The sequence below is a fragment of the Centropristis striata genome, chromosome 12 (genome assembly GCF_030273125.1).
Source record: "Centropristis striata isolate RG_2023a ecotype Rhode Island chromosome 12, C.striata_1.0, whole genome shotgun sequence".
Lineage (NCBI taxonomy): Eukaryota > Metazoa > Chordata > Actinopteri > Perciformes > Serranidae > Centropristis > Centropristis striata.
In genome coordinates, this window is record NC_081528.1 from 15,421,323 (window position 1) to 15,443,765 (window position 22,443).

The 22,443-nt window shown below is 38.3% G+C and overlaps 1 protein-coding gene across 1 annotated transcript; it reads right to left on the reverse strand.

Moving 5' to 3' along the window:
• Positions 1-4,367: 4,367 nt before the first annotated feature.
• On the reverse strand, positions 4,368-20,019 carry LOC131981585 (magnesium transporter protein 1-like). The gene is made up of 10 exons (XM_059345956.1): positions 19,866-20,019; positions 13,556-13,725; positions 13,362-13,479; positions 9,548-9,688; positions 9,321-9,461; positions 7,940-8,029; positions 7,784-7,847; positions 7,299-7,373; positions 4,677-4,767; positions 4,368-4,590 (listed from the first exon to the last, which is right to left on the reverse strand). Exons 1-10 carry the CDS (start codon positions 19,944-19,946, stop codon positions 4,575-4,577), a joined length of 987 nt encoding a protein of 328 aa, XP_059201939.1. The 5' UTR covers positions 19,947-20,019; the 3' UTR covers positions 4,368-4,574.
• Between the last annotated feature and the right edge of the window lie 2,424 nt (positions 20,020-22,443).

Sequence of the window (22,443 nt, forward strand, 5' to 3'; positions counted from 1 at the left end):
TCTTGTTGATGTTCTTCTTCTTCTTTGGTGTTTATTGGCAGTAGGCATACTTTTTGTTGCATTTACCGCCATCTGCTGGACTTAACTTCTTTCATACTTTTCCTTCTGTTATATCGTCACCCTGTTAAAATAATCATATTATTATCATATAATAATAATAATAAATTTGCAGGAAACACAAAAAACTTCACCAAAAGTGTAACATATGACATTTATTGATCATTTCACTCAAAAAGGATGTGACAAAGGATGACTATTGGCATAGTAATAACACTGTGTGTAAATTATGTAACTTAAGAGAAATGAGTGACCTAGGCAATTTTTTTAACATGCCTTTGTGACTTGTTCAAAAAATAAGTCACTTGACTTAAGCAAGATATGGTAACACTTTATTTTGAAGATGTCTACATAAGAGTCACACAAGCCTGTCAGAAACATGACATGGCAAGTATCATGACCATTAATGTTACTTCAAAGTGTCATTAATGTTCATGACACATCCCATGTCATGTTTATGACACGCTCTTGTGTGGACACACACACGTACGTACGTACACAAATGCGCGAGCACACGCACACACACGTTTTCCAGTTAGAGCATTGGATATCTTGTCTTTGTACTCAAATATAAAAAAAATAGAAAAATTCACAAAGGATTTTGATTACATTCCGTTTTATTAAGTATTTCACAGGGTCAACTTTTTTGGGGGGTTGTATGGCAGACTTAAGGACGACATTAAGTCTGTTTGGTTTAGGTAAGTCATGTTGAATTAGTTACATCGTGGATATGCTTGCATTGTGCATACTGAGTGTTCTCAGAAAGAAAAGAGGAAGAGATAAACACTGGGGATATTAAGGCACTTTAATATTATCACTATATAATAATCACCAGAGATCAACTGTTCTCTCCTGGTACAACCCTGTAAAGCAACAACAAACATTTAAAGCATTTTTCTTTTCAAGAACAGAAAAAAGTTAGCTTGCAATCAACTGTTAGTCCATTTTAACATAACAGTTCTTTACAGATATAGTACGAGTGAGAATTCATTGATTTTCAAGTGACTTCATAAACCACACATGATCAACAATCAGTCTTTTCAGGGTTATTGACTGGAAACGTACACTCAACCTTGGCAAACAGCAGTGATGTAGGGTACAATGTATTAAGTGATAAGTTTGGCAATGACGGCAAAGAATGAACTGCTGTGGATGCCAAATTAGTCCCAACTGAAAGTAACACAACACAAACAGATTAACAGAAGGAGGTGGTGAGAACGTTGCACCAGCCACTCCAATGTTCTGCAAGGTAAATTGCTGTTTTGTCAGTTGAGTTTGGTGGCTTTTAAGAAGGCATAGAGAACGACTTCAGTAACCGCGTTTCCATTAAAGTCCAATAACATTTTGAAGCAAAATCTTTAAATGTCGCATTAAAGAAAATGCAAATTAGGGACTTTTCCATCAACGGGTTTAGAGCGAATAAAGAAAGCCGCATAAACATACTTTGGTCAGAATATGGCAGTGTAATGTATTGCTCTTAGCTAATCTGTCAATAAACAGTAGTAGAAGAAGAGACTATGCCCCTCCAGTTATTTGCCCTGTAGAACTTAGGAGTTCTGGCCTCCATCTGCTATGGTGGAGAGCCACAAGGTCCATTGATGCAAGTGAAGTCAACAGATCCTATTTGTTTTCTATGGAAAGCAGGAATTCTGGCCACACGTTGCATGATGGATTGTTTCCAGACTTGATGGACCTCCACCATCAGTTTGTCTATGTTAATGTGTGACTTCACATTTATATTGTGTCATCCAAACTAATGTGGAGTCCACAGCAGTACATTGCTTAGCAGCGACTTTAAACCTTATAAAACCACCTACAAGCGCATTACAGTGTTAACTTCCAAATAGGTTCATAAAAAAATGAATGAAAGAAAAAAGCAATTTCACGGCTTGTGCACCAGTAATTCAAACTGACCATAGTGATGAATACTTGAACTGGTTCCAGCTCAGATTGATTTAAGATTGATCACATTCATTATTATTTACTTATTTTTTTATACTGTATTGTTTTCAATACATGTATATTGGAGTAGAGGTGTATGTTTGTGTATACGTATGCATGTATACTTTTTTCATTTAACCATATTTGTATATTATGTATATATACAGGTGCATCTCAATAAATTAGAATATCATAGAAAGTTTGTCAGTAATTAAATTCAAGAAGTGGAAATAACACATATAGATCCATTACACACAGAAACATTTCATGTCTTAATTTATTTAATTTCTTCTAATTATAATGATTATGGCTTACATTTAATAAAGACCTAAAATTCAGTGTCTCAAAAAAATTGAATATTACAAAAGACCAATTTTAAAAAGTATGTTTAATATGGAAATGCTGGCCTCTGAAAAGTATGTCCATCTATATGACTCAGTACTTGGTTGGGGCTGTTTGACTTGAACTACTGGAAATGGACTTTTCCATCATATTCTAATTTATTCAGATGATCCTGTGTGTGTGTGTGTGTGTATATATATATATATATATATATATATATTCTAAATGGGCAAAACAACAAAACAGAGTATTAATGTAATACAGGTCACAAATAGAATCAGCCGTATGATGAATGTGCTGAATTACTTTTTGGAAATGTATGACTGTATGCAATACTCTGGAAACAAAAAAAGAAAAATGACAATATTGATTACATTCACTGACAATTACTCACTATTATTCATTCATTATAAGCTTTATAAGACATGTTATCAGACACCCCAGTGACTTGGCAGTTTAAGGCACATATGAACACATATTTTCATACAACTCCGATAACCCAAAAAGTTGCAACACTGTATATAACGCAAATAAAAACACAATGCATTAAATTCAGAACGAGCCTACATATTTATGACAAAAGAAATGTCCCAGTTTGAACATTTGATATTGTGTCTTTACAACCTCAAGTAAGTTGAATATAGTACAAAGGATTTGCAAATAACTCCATTCCATTTTTCGCAAACAACTCTTTGGGAGTCAGGTTTGTAAAAGATCTTTGAAAAATATCAGCAGCAAAATGTACTTAAAGTAAAAGTACTCGATACCTAGAATGGACCCACTCACATTGTTTTACATTCCAAATATATTATTGGATTATTGTTTTTGCCAAATTTATGCATTGTCATTGTAGGGCTTATTTTGACTATTTAATATACTGTCATGTGGTTTCATTGATAAACATGCATAGTGATTTTAAATAGATCATGTTTTTCTTTTTATATGACCTGAAAGTAACTAAATCTGTTAGCTAAATGTACTGGATGATATTTGCCTCTAAAGTTATAAAAATGAAAATACTCAAGCAATGTAAAAGTACCTCAAAATTTGACTCAAGTACAGTACTTGAGTGAATGTACTTAGTTACATTCCACTGCCTCACCATTTGATTGGCTACGAGGAAACAACTTATCCATCTACGTACAAGGAGAACAAACAGTATTGTGAAAAATTAATGAAAGGATGGCAAGACCATCATTAAAACAAACAATATAAAATATTAATTTCTCTATTTCGTTTGAATTTTTCTCAAACGAGAAAACTCAACATATGCAGATACACCTACCATGTTACAGTTACTCTGATTCAATTTTCAGAAACGGACAAACATCTACTAAGCAAATCTCTCATAAAAATAAAGATACAGACGGAGATTTGTGTCCACTATAAGCTAGATTTTTATCTAGTAAACACCTTTTAGCACATGACAGTTTATAATACAATCTGGTGACAGCTCCAATGTTGGCAAATTATTTTCCTTCTGACAACTCTGATTCCTAAAGTTTTGGGATGCTTTGAAAAAATGTAATGAAACAGAATTCAATGATTTGCAAATCCTTTGCAACCTACATTCAATTGGATACAGTACAAAACAAGGTAACTAATGCTTGAGCTGGAATACCTTTGTTTTCACACATATATACACTCATTCTGAATTTGATGCACTTAAGTTGTACACAGCATCCTAGCTGTTTGCAAATGTACAATGTGTAAATATTAGGGGCGAAACAATTTATATTCTCAATTGAAAATTGATTAAACTGAGCCTTCAACTTTAATTGTCAATATCAACAACAGGAGATTTCAATAAATTAAAAAAAAAATGCCCTGAGTGTGGTACATTCCCAAAAAATGATGGCATTCACAGCACACTTAATACAATGTAGCTGTTAGTTTAAGTTTTCAGGGCATAAAACCAATCATCTGTTGATCTTTACAAATCAAAACGTTGTAGTCTAACAATGGCATAGCCGTCAGTGTTGAGGAAAAAAAAAAGTTTAAATTGAAAATGTAAAATAATCCAAACATTAAAATCAAAAGTCGAATTTAATCATGGATTTCAACAATTGTTACACCCTTAGTATGTTTATATATGGGTTCAAACACAGCCTTTGGCTCAACAGATTCAAACACAGCCTTAGCTTAGCAAACAGAAATGTGCCATTGCTCTGAAAAGCATCCTCCTTGTTCACTGCACTTTGGGGAAATTCCTTCTCATAACGCAGCTTGCAGCTCTAACTCATCAGGAAACTGCACCAGAGACAAGAGGACTTTTAGCCAACAGGAAATAAGGCATCAGTCAATGGTAGCAGGTCATAGAAAACTATTATAAATACCTGTATGGGTATCCATGGTACTTTGCTCTGAAAATGGATAACAGCCAGCTGAAGAATAGCATCACCAATCCAATACCTGCTACACACATGACTGACACAGAGACAGAGAGAGAGAGACAGAGAGTCAGTTTTGCTATATAGAACATTTCAGTGCTTGTGCATTGTATTATAAGGTGATTGTGCATTAATATTTTGCAACGTTATCAGCATATTATTATTATGATCTTTTAGCCAGTATGTCTACCTTTTCATTTGATGTATTACCACCACTGCACATTTTAATAGAATAAATTAAATGTTGTAGGGCCATCTGGCATACTGCATCTAGCATCTAGGCAAACCTATTCAGGATTCTGTTTAGCACAAACAGTCGCCTTTATGTTTGGTCACAAACAGACATGCCCATAGCTCCGTCAGTTGACGTCATTACGTTCAGACCAACAGCTCTATTAAAGGCACAGTACACACATACAGTTGTGCTCCTAAGTTCACTTGGCAGAATTTATGATTTCTTGGCCATTTTTCTGAGAATATAAATGATAACACAAAAACTTTTCTTTCACTCATGGTTATTGCTTCGGTGAAGCCATTTATTTTCAAACAACTGTGTTTACTCTTTTAAAATTATAATGAAGACAGAAATTACCCAAATTACCCTGATCGGAAGTTTACATACCCCAGTCCTTAATACTATGTGTTGTCCCCTTTCACATCAATGAAAGCTTGAAGTCCTTTGTGGTAGTTGTGGATGAGGCCCTATATTTTTTCAGATGGTAAAGCTACCCATTCTTCTTGGCAAAAAGCCTTCAGTTCCTATGAATTCTTGGGCTGTCTTGCATGAACTACACGTTTGAGAGTGGCTGAATGATATTGAGGTCAGGAGACTGAGATGGCCACTCCAGAACCATCACTTTATTCTGCTGCAGCCAATGACAGGTTGACTTGTGTTTTGGATCGCTGTCATGTTGGAACGTCCAAGTACATCCCATGCGCAGCTTCCAGGCTGATGAGTGAAAATTTTCCTCCAGTGTTTTCTGATAACATGATGCATTCAGGGCTGCAGGGTGGTGTAGCGGTTAGCATTCTTGCCTCACAGCAAGAGGTTGCCGGTTCAACTCCGGCCAGCGGCTCTTCTGTGTGGAGTTTGCATGTTCTCGCCGTGTCAGCGTGGGTTCTCAAAGGGTACTCTGGCTTCCTCCCACAAAAAAACATGCTTAGGTTTAATTGTTGACTCTAAATTGCCCGTAGGTGTGAATGAGAGCATGTTTGCCTGTCAGCCCTGCGATAATCTGGCGACTTATCCAGGGTGTACTCCACCTCTTGCCCAATGTCAGCTGGGATTGGCTCCAGCCCCCGCAACCCGAGTGTGGATAAGTGGTTAAGGATAATGTGTACCTTTCATCATAGGCCTTGTTGACTCCTCTCCAAATGCAATGCTTATGGTTGTGGCCAAAAAGTTCCATTTTGGTGTTATCACTTCAAATGATTCCAGAAGTTTTGAGGCTGGTTTCTGTGCTGTTTGGCGTATTGTAAGCCGGATGCTTTGTGGCATTTGCATCAAAATGGCTTTCTTGTGGTGACTCGACCATGCAGCCCAATTCTGATGGTGCACTCAACATTGGTAACCTTCCGCCACGTTTTTCCAACATCAACACCAGTCGTGATGTTGGATCCATAAATTAATCTTTCTTTGGAATGTGTCTTAAAGAGGAACCAGTTAACTGGATTTGGATGCCAAAGTGAATCCTAAATCCTGCTTCCATCAATTCTGATGGTGCACTCAACATTGGTAACCTTCCGCCACGTTTTTCCAACATCAACACCAGTCGTGATGTTGGATTCATAAATTAATCTTTCTTTGGAATGTGTCTTAAAGAGGAACCAGTTAACTGGATTTGGATGCCAAAGTGAATCCTAAATCCTGCTTCCATACATACATAGATACACAGTAGTTATGCATGGGACTATAACTTTCGGAAGCTGAACAGACCGACTCATCCGGTACAACTTTCAACCAAAATCTTATTTATGCCGGTGTCCCCAGCCATCCACCGACAATAATCACATCAGCCTAACCCGAGGAACCAGACACATGGATTCCAGTGCACCCTGCAGCCTACCTAGTTGGCCTCAGAAGAAGAATCAGGCACAGGGATACTAGTGTAGGGACCACAGGAATTCAACAGATGGACTTTGTCATTTGTGAACATTTAACAGGATTTTGAATGGAGCATGAAACAGCATTTCCTTAACCTCAGCCCACCTCAAAATGGCAGCTGAAAGCAGAGCCGGCCTGTGGCATAGGCGGTATAGGCAACGGCTAAGGGCGCCATCCATGGGGGGCGCCACGCCAGCGCCACAAATGGGAAAGAAAAAAAAATGTGTAACTTTCACAATTTTTTATTGGTACTATTATTTCTTAATACAAAAAATAATCCCACATTAATTTAATTGCAAAGCACAAGCCTATTTAATAGAAATAATGTAATGTTATACAGTCTATAGTCGCACCCTGGCTTAATAATGGGAAATGGTTATTGTGCTCTCAGGTAAACATTTGAACAACTTTTAAAAAATATTAAATGTATGCAAAAAGGATCAGTGTGTTTGTCTGTAACTTACTCTTCCTCTTTCCATTGTCCAGGTCAGAGGTAGCAGCCTCACACAGCAGCACCATTCCCATGGTAACAGCAGCATCTGACAGGAAGGTCAAGGTTTAAACATCATTAACACAACATTTCAACACTTTATGTTCATGCATGTGATGGTCAGTATACATAGAGAATAATACAATGCAATGTATCACAGCATTTAAAACTACCGCAAATTCTCAATCCCTGTCCCAAGAAGGACCTTTAAAATAACAAACATAAGATTACAAGTTATGACTACAGTATGCTGTGCTTATTGTTGACTTTATTATAAGAGCAGAACGACTTGCCGACATACTAATATACAGTTCATACACACCTAACCTACATATGCACTACATAATTTCTTGAGCTTTGTTTAATCTGTGCATTGTCGAGAGTTGATAGACGTAAGAATTGTTGTTTAGTTCTGAGTAGTCAGTGTGTGCTGTCTGTCAACACACAGCTGAAGGATACTGAAGAGGAGGACGATGTGCGTCTCAGCCACAAACTGGGCCTGACTGCTGCCATGGATGTAACTCTGAAAACACACACAGTTCACATATTAGATCGGGAAGGATATAACAAAGGATATATTATAACATTAAATAAAAAGTGTGGCTTTTTTCTTACAACTTGTCCCGTGCTGGGGTTCTTGTGTGCATAAGGTGGTCCTCTGATGTGGTTCCACATCTGGCCTGAAGTCATGATCAGGACAAAACACTGAAACACAGCACCATGACAAGATCAGGATATACTGATTAAAAGACTTTACCATTTCATCTACATTTAGATATTTTTCTCAATGTTTTCCCTGTTAACAGTAGTTGTACTGGAGATTATCAGAGGTATTATTATCACTACATTGCATTTCTCCTCTCCTTTTAACACTCACATTCTTCTATAAAGCAAAGCTAAATAAACAGTGGAGAATCTCTATTCATAGCTCAGTATTCATTCTGTATGGCTTTGGAATAAGACACTTTTAACATGTCAATGGTGTCTGTTGGAGGCTAATTTAATGATCCTGTTGGAACAGACCAAAGAACAAACTGTTTCTGTTGTGTTTTATTGTAAACGAGTGAAACATTCAAGAGCACAGATGTGGACTTAGACCTCAGTCGACTCACGTCACTGTTTTAATGACCTGCAATGAAAGACTTCACTTGGACTTGGAAGTCAAAGACTAATGAGTCTTGTTTGTCTTCATTTTACCTTTTAAGTTTAAGTATTAAATCTTAAAGGTTCCACATACTAAATGTTTACAAGTATCAATCTTTGAAAAATCATGGTGATCAGCAAGTGTCTAATCGATAAGATACTAAAACTTGGTTGCCTCTACATGCATTAACAGGACACACATCAACAACACAGCTGGTTTCATCAATACGCACACTTTGGCAATGTTTGGCCAATATATTTAACAATAAGGTTTTCTAAACTTTTCACTTAAATTAACTGCTACTGATTCAGATTTCGCCTTGTGCTTTGATGGGTTTGATGACTGCAGATTAGGCTACATTGTAAGGTTGAACACAGGGGAAACATTTATTTATGTCATTTCAGTCTATATTATTCCTGCAAAAGGACAAGAAAAAAAAATTGAGATGTTTGAAATTAAAATCAATACTTTGTAAAGAATTCAATACTTTTGAGGCCTTAGTTTTGGACAAATTAAATTGAATACTTTTAAAATCCAGCACGTACCATGTATGTGATTTATATTAAGCCATGAACAAAAATAACCATGCCATGTGATGCACTGAGTAATAAATACAATCACCATGTGAGAATATGGAGGAACTGGAAAGAAGAGAAGAGTTGCTTTTTGAACGTTATGATAAGCTGAATGGCAGAAGATTTATGATCCACATAATCAATTCTTCTACAGTATTATCTAACTGGCAGGGACAAATTCAGCTTAAAAGCTTGGTGGAGAATAACCAGTATGTGTATGTGTTGTGGTGGGTGGATGGCTGCTTTGTGTTGGCTGCTTTGTGTTGGCTGCTTTTACCAGCGCAGAAAATGCCCAGACAGTCTTGTTAAAGAGAAATTCCAAATTGTGTCTTCGCAGATATGCCAGTCCTCCAATCACAGCCAAGAGGAAGCCCAGAAGGAGAGGTCCAGCGTAGTTGGGAGGACGAATAACACGGATCTGAAAAACAGACATACATGAATATACACTTTATTTCATTGTAGCAACACAATGATGGATCACACAATGCTCCGTTTTGCAATGACCTGCACATCAGTTCTGTCTGCCACCCATCTAGCCAGCTGCTCAGCTGCAAAGCCTCTGACTTGCAGCTCATAGGTATCAGACTTGCGAGGTTTTCCTTTGGATGGGAAGTGGAGAAAGGTTGGAGCAGAATTCATACTAAGCTGCAACACAAACACAAATACATTAAAACATTTAAATGTGTACAAATACAATCAAAACATTGAATTTGTGAAGCAGCGGGATTCAATAAGAATTAAAGCTGCAAGCAGCGTTGGATGGGTCTTTGCTCCTACATGCAGGTTGGGGTGCCAGCAGGATGTGGCCAATGAAACCACATATTCTGCAACCGCCGGACACTGACACATTAGCCTAGCGCTTTGTCTGTTTTCAAGTGACTACATGAGTAGTTGTTGCATGAGTTATGATGGGGGGCTACCAAGTTCATGAATGCCTTCCAAAAGAGTCCACGACTTATGGTTGATGACTGATGAAATAGTTATGAGCAGGATATTACTTCTGGTTGCCAGCAGGGGGTGCTATGACTATACATCAATATTGATGTGTGGCTGTGTTCAGGACTGGGTTCGCATGATTTGGGGTACACTGGACGATGTACATTAAAGTAAAAACAACTTCCTCCTGTTCCATGGTGTGTAATCAATATTTTACCTGCTACCAGAGCAACACCCTTTCAAAATCACAATCTTCACAAACAAACATCATCAACATCTCAATGCTTTTCTGACCAACTTTGAAGTGGATCTGGTGACTTGGAGCAGGACAACATGGTATTAAACATGTATATCACATGATAATTCCTGTTGCCAGTGGGAGGTGCTATGACTATGTGTTAATCTTGACATGTGGATGTCATGACGCATGAGAATTTGGGGCAGATTGGATAATGTATGCTGAAATACCCCTGGTGACTCTGTTTAATATCTCTAAATCTCTAAGTCTAAATCCTCCATAGTTCCATTACACAGTAACAGCTGGCATGTGTGGCAGCCCACACAGCACCTATCCCTCTGTGGTCTATAATTTTTATGGTAGGTTTATTTTAACAATAAGAGACAGAATATTAAAAAAATATATATCCAGAAAATCACATTCATAATCACAAAAATTATGAATTTATTTCCATTTGACTGAGTGAAAACAGAATTTGATCCCCTAATGAAACATGGTGGAGAAACCCTTGTTGGCGAGCACAGAGGTCAAAAGTTTCTTTGGTCACCAGGTTTGCGCACATCTCAGGAGGGATTTTAGTCCACTCCTTTTTGCTTCAAAACCTTAAGGATTTGGAGAGGACCTGCAGTCGCTTGGCAACTCGAAGCTCAGCTCCCTCCACAGATTTTCTATGGGATTAAGGCTAGACTGGCTAGGCCACTCCATGACCTTAATATGCTCCTTCTTGAACCACTCCTTGGTTGCTGGAAGACCCATCAACGATGGTGAATTCTGTTCTCAAATAGTTATATTGTTGTTCATTGGCTGTTTTAGTCCCTGTAGGCAAGTTTCACAATTAGCATTTATACTGCCAGAGAATGTTGGGTGTTTTCTCTAGCCTCTTTGTGGCTGATTTTTTATGTCCAAAAGTGACAGAATTTTCTTTTTAACTATGGCACTGATTTCATCCTGGGTGACCTGAATGGTTTTTGTATATCAGAAAACTTTTCATCAGAGGCAACAGCCCCCTCTTGTGGCTGAATGAAGAAAGGATTCACAGGGGAAGTTAACTGATGGCTCACAAAACTCCATGTCTAGTAATGAATAACTTGGTGGCATAATGTCTGCAGTAGGGTTTGCAGAAAGTTTGTTTTTTACAGACTTTGGAACATCCAATAGAGAAGCCTCCTGGCCTTGAACATCTTTCGGTCTAATAGGCTGTGTTATATTCTGCTGAGGAGTTTCAAATAACAATTTTTCCAAGGCTGATACCATTTTGAGGTGATAAGAGCCTATGATCAGCAATTGTACAGCCCGATCGTGACAGAACAGGTAAAACTCTGAGAGTAGCAAGGAGATTTCAGCTGGAATGCAATTTGACCTCAACCTTCTACTTGTTGTTTGGATGGTCGCGCAAATACTCAGCACTGGAAGGACTCCACACTTCCTGGTTATGACTGGTTGCTCCCAGGCGGCAACCTCCGGGTCTGAGCAGGGAGACAAACCAGGAAGTGCCTTAAGCTGCACTGTACCGAAAATTCCAGAAGGGGGCGCAAAAACATTTCTGTCCATTATTTTCAATACAATATGAGAAAACTTCTTACTCGATTTATTACTTCAGAATTTTTTTCAATCAATCGCTAGTAAAAAATCTTCAAGACAATCTGATGTTAATAGTGTAAATAATGGCCCCATTTAGAAGAAAATAGAAGATAAAGAATCGTATGATTTGGGGCGTGGCTACCTTTGACAGGTCACTAACAAGGCGAGCCGTCATCAGGAGAGAAGCAGAACAATGCGTATCCACTGCAATGTGTCAATAAAGTTACATATAATTTCACTTAATGACTTATTTGAACGTTTTGTCCATTAAAAATGTCTTGTTCAGCGTTTGGTTTGACTCCAATGAACAGACACTCCAAGGAGTCGCTGTTCATTTTTCTGAGGTCAGTAACGAACATTTTGGACAAAGGCAATGTCACCGGACCTCGACAATATAAGCTTTGAATTCTGAATTTGATGCATTTTTTTTTGTTTGCATATTGTACTGCACCCCAACTTCTTTGGACTCAGGCTTGTATTATGGATTACATGTCTGACTAAAGGTGCAGTCAAACATTTAACCCAACAAGCCAGCGTTTGGAACATACCATGCCAATTTATTGCCTTTTCCTGGTAGAAATGCCAGAATGGTGAAGTCTTTTTAGTGACACACAGTTTGGCATTATGTGATTTGCGCTGGTCCACCAATTACATATATAAAGAGAATGTTGGCCAATTAATGGAAGCACCCATCTGTGCATCCAAACGTTTCTGAACAAGTGTGAGGTTTAAAAAATGTCAGCAGCAATAAACACTACATATGATTTATAACATTTCTATTTATAGAATAGTCCTTTAAAGTGCAGAGGAAAAACAAATAAACACAAAAGAAATATTGTTATTAACTATGCGCTATGGTCTGTAGGTTTTCTGTCCACTACGGCAGCTCAATTTACTGTACAAATTAATGCTGAGAATCTGAAAGAAATTAAATCAGCTAGTCCAATGTCTGGAAAGGCTCTCAATAGTCGAGTTTCCATCAATTAATTTCTATGCACATTTTTAAGATTTGCATGAGAAAAGCTTGATGGAAACACCAAAATTTGATAAATATGCATAAAAGTTTTTTACGCTCGCTTGAGGTGTTTGTCTTTTTTTGAAAAATAGTTAATGCGCAAAATGTGAGATAAGTTCTGATGTAGCAAACATTTAACTTGCTTGACACAACTGCTGTTTCTCCTCTGCCGGTCAAGACAAGCTGACATTAAATCCAATTCCTGAAATGTCTTCTCTACATATTCTTTCGTGCATGGCCAAAATTGTCAGATAATCTCTTCTTCTTCTACCGTTTACTGAGGGATTAGTTTACAGCAATACACTTTGCAGCTTAGTTTATTTGCTCTAAACCAGTTGATGGAAACATCCCTAATTTTGAAGTGGATCTGGTGGCTTAATTTCTTTAATGCTACATTTCAAAATTGTTAGACTTTAACGGAAACATGGCTACTGACACCCAACAACGACACACCTTTTCTGTTTTTTTCTTTTATGTTAATGTATTGACAAACTTTTTAGATAACAAAGAGCATAATTCATGTCTTGGAAAAAAAAAAATTGTCTCACCATCTGAAAGACGTCTGATCCTTCATCAAAATCGACACATGCAAAGAAGACTTTGTTGGTGAAGGCAGAGGAATAACGCCAAGAGTTGGCCAGCACCTGGAACTCCTCATCAGCTTGTCTGAAGTGAAAAGATGCATTTAAATATCATCAAAAATAAACAACAGCAATGCCTTTTTGCCCCTTCTGCTTCTTACCTGCAGACTCCACACTGTCTCTGTGGCTGCAGTGCCGTAAACATGATAACCACCGAGTAGTTTCTGGGAGGAGCTTTGACAAAGCGGCGGAACTTATCTCCATTCATCCTGATTACTGACCGCTTGGAGGCCCAATCCATCATCTGAGTCACCTTCTCGGACAGCAGGGTCTACACGGACAAAAAGACAGCCGCTAGTGTCAGAAAAAACAGCAGAACAGAAAAGAAAAGCACTGAGACATCCTGATACTACAGACATATGAAGGCAAGCCAGTTTGCAAATAAAAAAAACTAGGGTAATTTGCGTTAACTTTGACAACCCTAGTTTTTTAATAGTTAACGCAAATTACTTTTAACACCATTGGCTTTGTTAACGCACGGTTAACAACCGAACGTTCTGTGCGTATGACCATCTGCCCACCCCCTAGTTTGTGAAATCAATCAGTGAGGAAGCTGCAGAATCAACCCTCCGTGAGCAGAAATCACTAAAGAGTCTTTTGAATGTCAAGTTCAGCTTCAACAAACCAAAGTTATCCGTAGTTACTGTTGATGTGAATGAGTTACCATGGAGACATCGAGTCTCAGATACCATAGAGACTCCTCCCACTCGCCCCTCACAGTACATGTACAAGTAATTTATTTTTTGTATCACGCTGTTTTGATCCCACTTACTGGGGATTTCCACTGGGCGCGGAACGGCTTGGCCACGGTTTTGCTCCGTCTTCTGCCCGGTGTCAATTCAGCAGCATAGCGAGCCAGTCGTATACACGCGAGATAACAAGAAGAACATACAAGAGACCGCGAGATCCAGTGATAAACTGTGTGTATTAAGTAAACAACAACAACCAACAGCTTACTTTGCTTCTCTGACGTGGAAGATCTGTTGATCCGACCATCTATCAGTATAAAAAGAGTGTGTTATGTCATAAATGATGTATGCTGTTCCACTTCAACAATCAGTCTCTCCTCGTCCACGTCGCCGACCCTCTGAGATCGTTTGATTGATTGCTGATCTGGTGCCTCGGTCATAACATAATGTTTATGTGAAGTAGTTTTAGGCTACGTGAACTGCGTATTGTGTTTTATTTTGAAAGGGGGCGGAAGTGTATTACGTTGATTCTGAGTCGGACTTCCTGTCTGGTGTGATCTGCTCTGTTGAGATTTACGAGGTTTAGCAGCGGCTCGCGGAGAAAATAGAAATGCAACCTAATGCTCGCGGAGCGGAGAGCCGCGGCTGAGGCGTGTGTGAGATTATTCACTTTAAGTGTGAAGGACCCAGGGAATGATCTTATTGAAGTAACCAATGTAGCTGTTGTACAATGTGTCCGTTGTTGTTGTGATGATGAGGTCAATCATTTAGTGTTGAGGTGTTTAAACAGGATGTTTAGTGTTAAGTTGGACACTACATGCTGTTAGTATTATTGAGTCATTTTACATTCATCAGGTGTTTCTTGTTGGGCTTCAGTTTGCCATGTTATGCTTTCAGCATATTTTTTGAGCATGCAGTACCTTTGAGGTTATCCTGGACAGTATTTGTCATTCTTTTGAATTGTTGCAATAGTAAAAAAACATGCATTTGCAAAAAGCAGCACATGTCCACTCCTGTGTTAAGAGTAGGGTTGTCACGATACTAAAATTTTCAACTCGATACCGATATTCGATACCATTTTCGATACCACAAGGATAAAAACAAAGACCCCAAAATTATTAACAAGAAAAATGCAACATGTAAAAATTAACAGAACCACAGGTTAAATATTTATAATAAAAAACATTTGTGCAAAAAGAAACTGCAACTATAACAAGCTTCAGGTCAAGCTTCAGGTTTGTCAGGTTGTGCAAAAAATGAATAAATACAATAAACAATAACAATTAGAACAATATTTTGAGGTTGTATGCTGTGCACAATATTAGGAAAGCTTGGTAAGTCGACTTTTCTCTGCTTCATTCTGGGACTTCAAGAGAGAAAATAACACTTTTCAGTCACCAACATTTATCCAAACTCTATGCTTATGTATACTGACACTGTGTCAATAAACGTAATATGGGCATACTACGTGCCCGATTTATTTATTTACGTTGTTTATAATCATTAACGTGACGTCAGTCTTTAATTGCTAGCTGCGGCTAATGGCTAATAATAACACGGGCAACATTAATGCGAGCCACCGGCCACAATAACATCAGTAATAGGTAAGTTTAAAACGAAAGGTCGGGGGGGTTGATACTTTTGAAAATGAGTATCGTATCCGGATACAACGTTTTAGTATCGATACTTTTTTGAGTGTCGATACTTTTGACAACCCTAGTTAAGAGGATTAAAAAACTTGAAAAATATCCTGTTAAGGTACACTCAGAAGAGATTAAAAAAAATGAGTGATTAATTTGTGAAGGCGGTTTACCATAACCATGGACGGAGTCACCGGTTAGCTCATGGATTCACCTCACCGACAGTTAACGACATTACAGCTGTCTACATGAATATGTTCAAACATGATTTGAGGAAAAAGTGACAGTCCGAGTTTGCTATGGGTCTAAGATTTAGATCTGCTTCACTCACTCACACATCCACACACACACACACGGTACCTGTTCACGTAGCGACGTCACCAGATAGCTAAACACCCTATACCGCAGAAGGAGCTATGTAGCTTCAGTCAACATGCACTTGTACGTCCATTTATTGAAACTACAGCCTTTTTGTACGGTGGCCCTGAAGTGCAAACCACACCAGCAATTCACACAATACGCCAGCAATTCATCACAACACGCCAGCAATTCATCACAACACGCCAGCAATTCATCACAACACGGCAGCAATTCAACACAACACACCAGTAATTCGCCACAACACGCCAGCAATTCACACAACAAGCCAGCAATTCATCACAACACGCCAGCAATTCATCAAAACGGAAAAGGTAGGTACATATTGGACAATGATCCTCCTCCTGATTGGTTCCTGCCTACATTCGCTTCTCCATAGTCAAACCAGTCGCCCCTCTATATGTAGTGCGCCCATATTGTGATATTTATGGTAAATTCATTGAGACTGCTCAGAGCGAGCTGACATGAAGCATAAACACTTAACTGTCATTCGTTCTCACTTTGCATTATAAAACTCTTACCTGCAGAGAGGAGATGAAATGTTAACTTTACATGGACACGCCATGTGATATAATCAAATTGCGTTGCGCGTAAAATGCATTTGTTGTGTCGGCGAAATTCACAATACAATTCCCTTGTATATTTATACATTCATTATCCTTAACCGCTTATCCAGACTCAGGATAAGTCTGGATAGCCCCAGATATCCAGACTGGATATCTGGGGCTATCCAGATATCCAGCCCCAGCCCCCCGCGGCCCCAGGCCGCGGGGGGCTGGGGCCAATCCCATCAGCTCACATTGGGCGAGAGGCAGGGTACACCCTGGACAGGTCGCAGATCACAGGGCTGACATATAGAGACAGACAATCACACTCTCATTCACACCTACAGGCAATTTAGAGTCACCAGTTAAACCTAGGTGCATGTTTTTAGACTGTGGGAGGGAGCCGGAGTACCCAGAGAGAACCCACGCTGACACAGGGAGAACATGCAAACTCCACACAGAAGAGCCGCTGAACTGTTGACCCTCTTGCTGTGAGGCAAGAGTGCTAACCACTACACCACCGTGTAGCCCAGTATATATTACATTATATTAAAAAAGAATCTGTTTCCAATCAATAATTCCAGTCTAATACATTCTGGAGGACCTTGGGTATCTTCTCACTCACAAACTTACGGAACGTGTCACTGTGGAATATCAGAATAAAATGCCCTTTGATATTTACTGTACAGTAATTATCCAAGCACATTTTATTGTGAATTTCGCCGACACAACATATACATTTTCTGCGCGACGCAATTTGATTATATGACGTGGTGTGTTCATGTAAAGTTAATACTTCTTCTCCTCTCTGCAGGTAAGAGTTTTATAATGCAAAGTGAGAAAGAATGACAGAAAAGTGTTTATCCTTCATGTCAGCTCACTCTGAACAGTCTCAATGAATTTACCATAGATATCACAATACGGGCGCACTACATATATAGGGGCGGCCGGTTTGACTATGGAGAAGCGAATGACAGCAGGAACCAATCAGGAGGAGGATCAGTGTCCAATATGTACCTACCCTTTCCGTTTTGATGAATTGCTGGTGTGTTGTAATGAATTGCTGGCGTGTTGTGGCGAATTGCTGGTATATTGTGATGAATTGCTGGTGTGTTGTGTGAATTGCTGGCGTGTTGTGGCGAATTGCTGGCTTGTTGTGGCGAATTGCTGGTGAATTGCTGGCGTGTTGTGGCGAATTGCTGGCGTGTTGTGGCGAATTGCTGGCGTGTTGTGGCGAATTGCTGGTGTGTTGTGTGAATTGCTGGTGTGTTGTGTGAATTGCTGGCGTGTTGTGGCGAATTGCTGGCGTGTTGTGGCGAATTGCTGGCGTGTTGTGGTGAATTGCTGGCGTTGCTTTTAACTACTTTTACTTTTATGTAGTGTAATTTATAAAAATGTTTAGTAACATTTTTTTTGCGATAAATCTTGATGTGAAAAATTTAGTGAAGTAGAATTATAAAGTAACATAAATGGAAATACACAAGTTAAGCAGACATGCTTCAAATTTAAAAACTTAAAAAACAGTACTTGAGTAAATGTCGATTGAATGCTAATCTTACTGATATTCCACCACTGACATTTGCAGTATTATTTTTATTAATTTTTTATACTTCTGTTTTGCACTGGAGTACATTTTTTTGTATTCGGCAACTGTTGAAATTTGCACTTTACACTAAAATTTAGATTTATGATATATTTTGTTATTTTGTTGTATAATTGTTTATTTATATAGACTCAAAAATAATTTTTTAAAAACATATTTTCCATATTTCAATACTTTTCATATTGTCAAGAATGTAGTTATTGATAAAATCCCCTGAAATATTGTGATATTGTTTTAGGGCCATTTCGCCCACCCCTAGCTCTTGAGTCTGTAGAAAAGTAAACAGGTTCTGAGACAGTTTGAACAGCATCAGTACAGCCCAGCCCAGCCCAGCAAAGGAACTAGGTTCGGCTTGGTGGAAAAGGGTTACTCGTCGCGCCTCTTCAACCCTGCTTGGCAAATGTGAAACAGTACTGACTAGACAAGGTCAAGCATCACTTTTGTAAAACAGCCCTGTGCAGACCTGTTGGAGTGCCATCAGCGGCTAAATACAATGCTACCTATACATCAGAAGACTTTGAAAAGATTTGGGAAAAGACTCCCAGAAAACTATCAGCTCACACCTGCTCACATCTAAAGACAAGTGTTGAGAGTTTTTAGTCCCAGCCTAGTCTCGGACTTAGATTTTAGACAGACTGTGAATCTTACAGGGTCACAATTTACAAGACTACAACTAGATTCTTTAGCATTTTTTCCCCATCATGCTCTTAGTAAAAACTTACAAAATGGAGAAGCAGCTTTTAACTACAGTTTCTCTAGTATGTGCAGTGGTTTGTGTTGAAAAAAAAAACCCTTTCCTGTGCTCATCTATTGGTTGTTGATTGTGTTACACCACTGCCACTTGCGATAATATCAAACACGTCTGATATGATCAAAGATGAATTAGGTCAGTTACTTTAAAGGGGATGAAAACTTATGCAATCGTGTATTTTACCTTAAATATTTTTTAATTATTTGATAATATTTTGTAAAAATCTGTTTTCACTTTGATATTAAAGAGGGGTTTTAAATTTAAATTGCAAATTATTTTTAAAAGGCCAAATTATATTGACCATACTTTCATGTGTAAAATCAATAAAAGAGTGAAACATCCAAGGGGGATGAATACTTTTGCAAGCCACTGTTGCATACAGTGAAAATCTATCTTTTATCAATGGAGAAAAAGAAAGGCAGTGGAGACATGAGCCCGTACCTTTAACAGTATTTTGTAGTGTTAAGTAGGCAAACGTTATCTAAACGGTGAGTGTGTGCTGAAAGCAGGTTCAAGTGAATTTCAGACTTTTGTCTTTTAATTAGCCAGTCCAACACCAAGTTGTTATCGGTGTCTATGAGTGAATATCAAATAATGCAACGTTAATTCATTGAAAACTAGGCTAGATAACAAACAATTACGCAGTAGTGGCATACAAAACCACGTTACTGTTAGAAACCCCTGGTTGCTGTTAGCCTAGCTTCTACGATTGGCACGGACGCTAAACAACTTTTTTAATGTCGCAAAACATTCACCGAGAGTGAACTTCCTCCGCTCCATGCTCCTGGGCGTGTGTTAACATTACCTCTTTTTTCTTCTGTGCATCTGCGGGCTCATGGTTGGAAACAAGGAGGAGAAACAGCGAGATGAAAAGTTTTTCAAACATTCTGCAACACTCCAGCTAACCCCATACACATACACATATACACACACAGACACAGACACACACACACACACATACACAGAGAGATAGAGAGAGAGAGAGAGAGAGAGAGAGAGAGAGAGAGAGAGAGAGAGAGAGAGAGAGAGAGAGAGAGAGAGAGAGAGAGAGAGAGAGAGAGAGAGAGAGAGCCCTTCTTCTTCTTCTTCTTCTTCTTCTTCTTGTTCAACTTTCGGTTGCACTACCGCCACCAATTGATCTGGAGTTTGAACTTTAGATTTGCGCTCTAATAAACTGTACAGGTGCGTCTCAGATCTCAATGAAATAGAACAGGGATGGGCAACTTAAATGCTGGAGGGGGCTACAGTTTTTCATGGACACTACCACAGGGCCACATATAGGACCGTGCACTTAAGCAGATATGATGAAACGGCAATTTTAGATATGTTTACAGTGCAGTAACTCAACATATTTTATTCTCAAATGCATGTATAACAATAAATAGGAATACAAAAGGTTTGAAGCAAATAAAAAAAACTGTGATTTATTTTTTCTTCAGTGCAAGAACAGCAGACCACCATTAATTGCAAGAAGTAATTTAAGAATAGAATATCAGAGAAAAGTTTATTTATGTCAGTAATTCATTTAAAAAGTGAAATTAACACATATAGATTCATTACACACAAAATGAAACATTTCATGTCTTAATTTATTTAATTTCTTCTGTTTATAATGATTATGGCTTACATTTAATGAACCTAAAATTCAGTGTCTCAAAAATGTTTAATATTACAAAAGACTAACTTTAAAAAGTATGTTTAATATGGAAATGTTGGCCTCTGAAAAGTATGTCATCTATATGCACTTGGGGCTATTCTGGTCATGGACTTTTCCATGATATTCTAATTTATTGAGATGCACCTGTATATTCAGAGCCTACAACCTTTTGATTAAATCTGTAATACCACAGTTACCAAATAAAATTAATCATGTTAAATACGGTCTAAACTTCTCTGTAACCTATTCAGTAATATAAATGGTATAATCTAGTTAATTCTAGATATTCTAAGAGGAGTTGCCAACATGCACCAATCACCTAAGTACAATGCTGATTTTGTCTTCTTCTAAATTTGTTCTTAAATATGTCTCTCTTTGAATCATATTGATAGCATTGTAACAACACATGGTCCACCGTTTCATTCTCAACACAATATTCTTGTTTTGTGTTTAGTGTTTTCATATCAAAAGGAAATGTTTAAGCAGTTTAACTCAGTTCTCAACCTTATAAATGTTTCTATTACCTCTCTTCAAAGCACTTTCTGCAGCACTGTCTGCCATTTCATTTCCTTCAAATCCTACATGAGCTGGAGTACACATAAAACTAATAAACAGTCCCATATGTTGAATTCAGAAAAATTATCTAATGTTTTCAAATAATAATTGTCCCTATACCTCAATTGGCAAAATTGAAAAAAAAGTCAAAGGTTGAGGTGGGTGGAGTCAAAGGTTGAGGTGAGTCAAACGTTGCGGTGGGTGGAGTCAAACGTTGAGCTCGGTGGAGTCGTTTGAGAAGCCCCTAGTCCTTTAGCTCCGGTGCTCTCATCTTTTCGCAGTACACATTTTGATCAACCATGGAAGTAAATAAGACTGTCTTTGTGCATGATTGACTTTGTAACATTCACGCTATACAGTGTTCAATTAAATTGAACAACTAGCTAAATTACTGGACCACCCATGTGATCATTAGCACAACAACAATGATTACGGTAGCGGCCATTTGGATGATCTCCATGATCTGACCAGCCTTTATCATGTGTTAGAAAAATTGCATGAGGAAACCTTGAAAATTGATAATCTGTCACCAACAGAAAAAACCTCACCATTTTTCTGCGCAGTTCGTTGATGGGGAAATGAAGAGCTGGAGACGTCCAAGTTTCTCAGTTTAACAAAGTTTTATTACAATACGTCAAAAAATGTGCACTTTACAGAGATCTCCGGGTTCAAAATTAACTCATGTCCCTGAATACAAACAGACGTGTTTCAGTTCGTGAAGTCTGAACCACGACTCCCTCCCTGGAACCCATTAAAATACTAACATTTGTTTACAAAACATGCTGGTCGATTTCTTCCAGGAAGTTCCGCCTTCTTGATCCGCTCATTCGCCAGTTTTAATGCATACAACGGCACGTCATGCCACCTGGTTGCTTGCTGCCGGAATCAGGCCTTGCCCTGACCTACTAACAAGCTTGTCAGCACAAACATTTTTCCTTGTTATGACTTACAGAGATTCTCACACGGGATTTTCATTCGGCCTTCTGTGGTCTCCCCTCTCCAGACACACATACACACACACACACACACTCACAAATGCACATACACACACAGCAAAAACTGTGCATCAATATATCTGGATGTCATTCTTTGTGATTTATAGAATCTTAATCAGTTTAAGCAAATGGAATATATGTAATTAAAGTAATCATAGTTTTCTACATCAATATTA

What these genes read in the sequence shown, in the direction of transcription:
- LOC131981585 (XM_059345956.1), bottom strand. Translation starts at nt 19,946, where the DNA reads ATGTTTGAAAAACTTTTCATCTCGCTGTTTCTCCTCCTTGTTTCCAAC. An exon ending in GCACATCGTCCTCCTCTTCA is followed by an intron (nt 7,374 to 7,783) that starts GTATCCTTCAGC and finishes CCTTCCTGTCAG; the next exon opens with ATGCTGCTGTTACCATGGGA. An exon ending in GGACAATGGAAAGAGGAAGA is followed by an intron (nt 4,768 to 7,298) that starts GTAAGTTACAGA and finishes TCTCTGTGTCAG; the next exon opens with TCATGTGTGTAGCAGGTATT.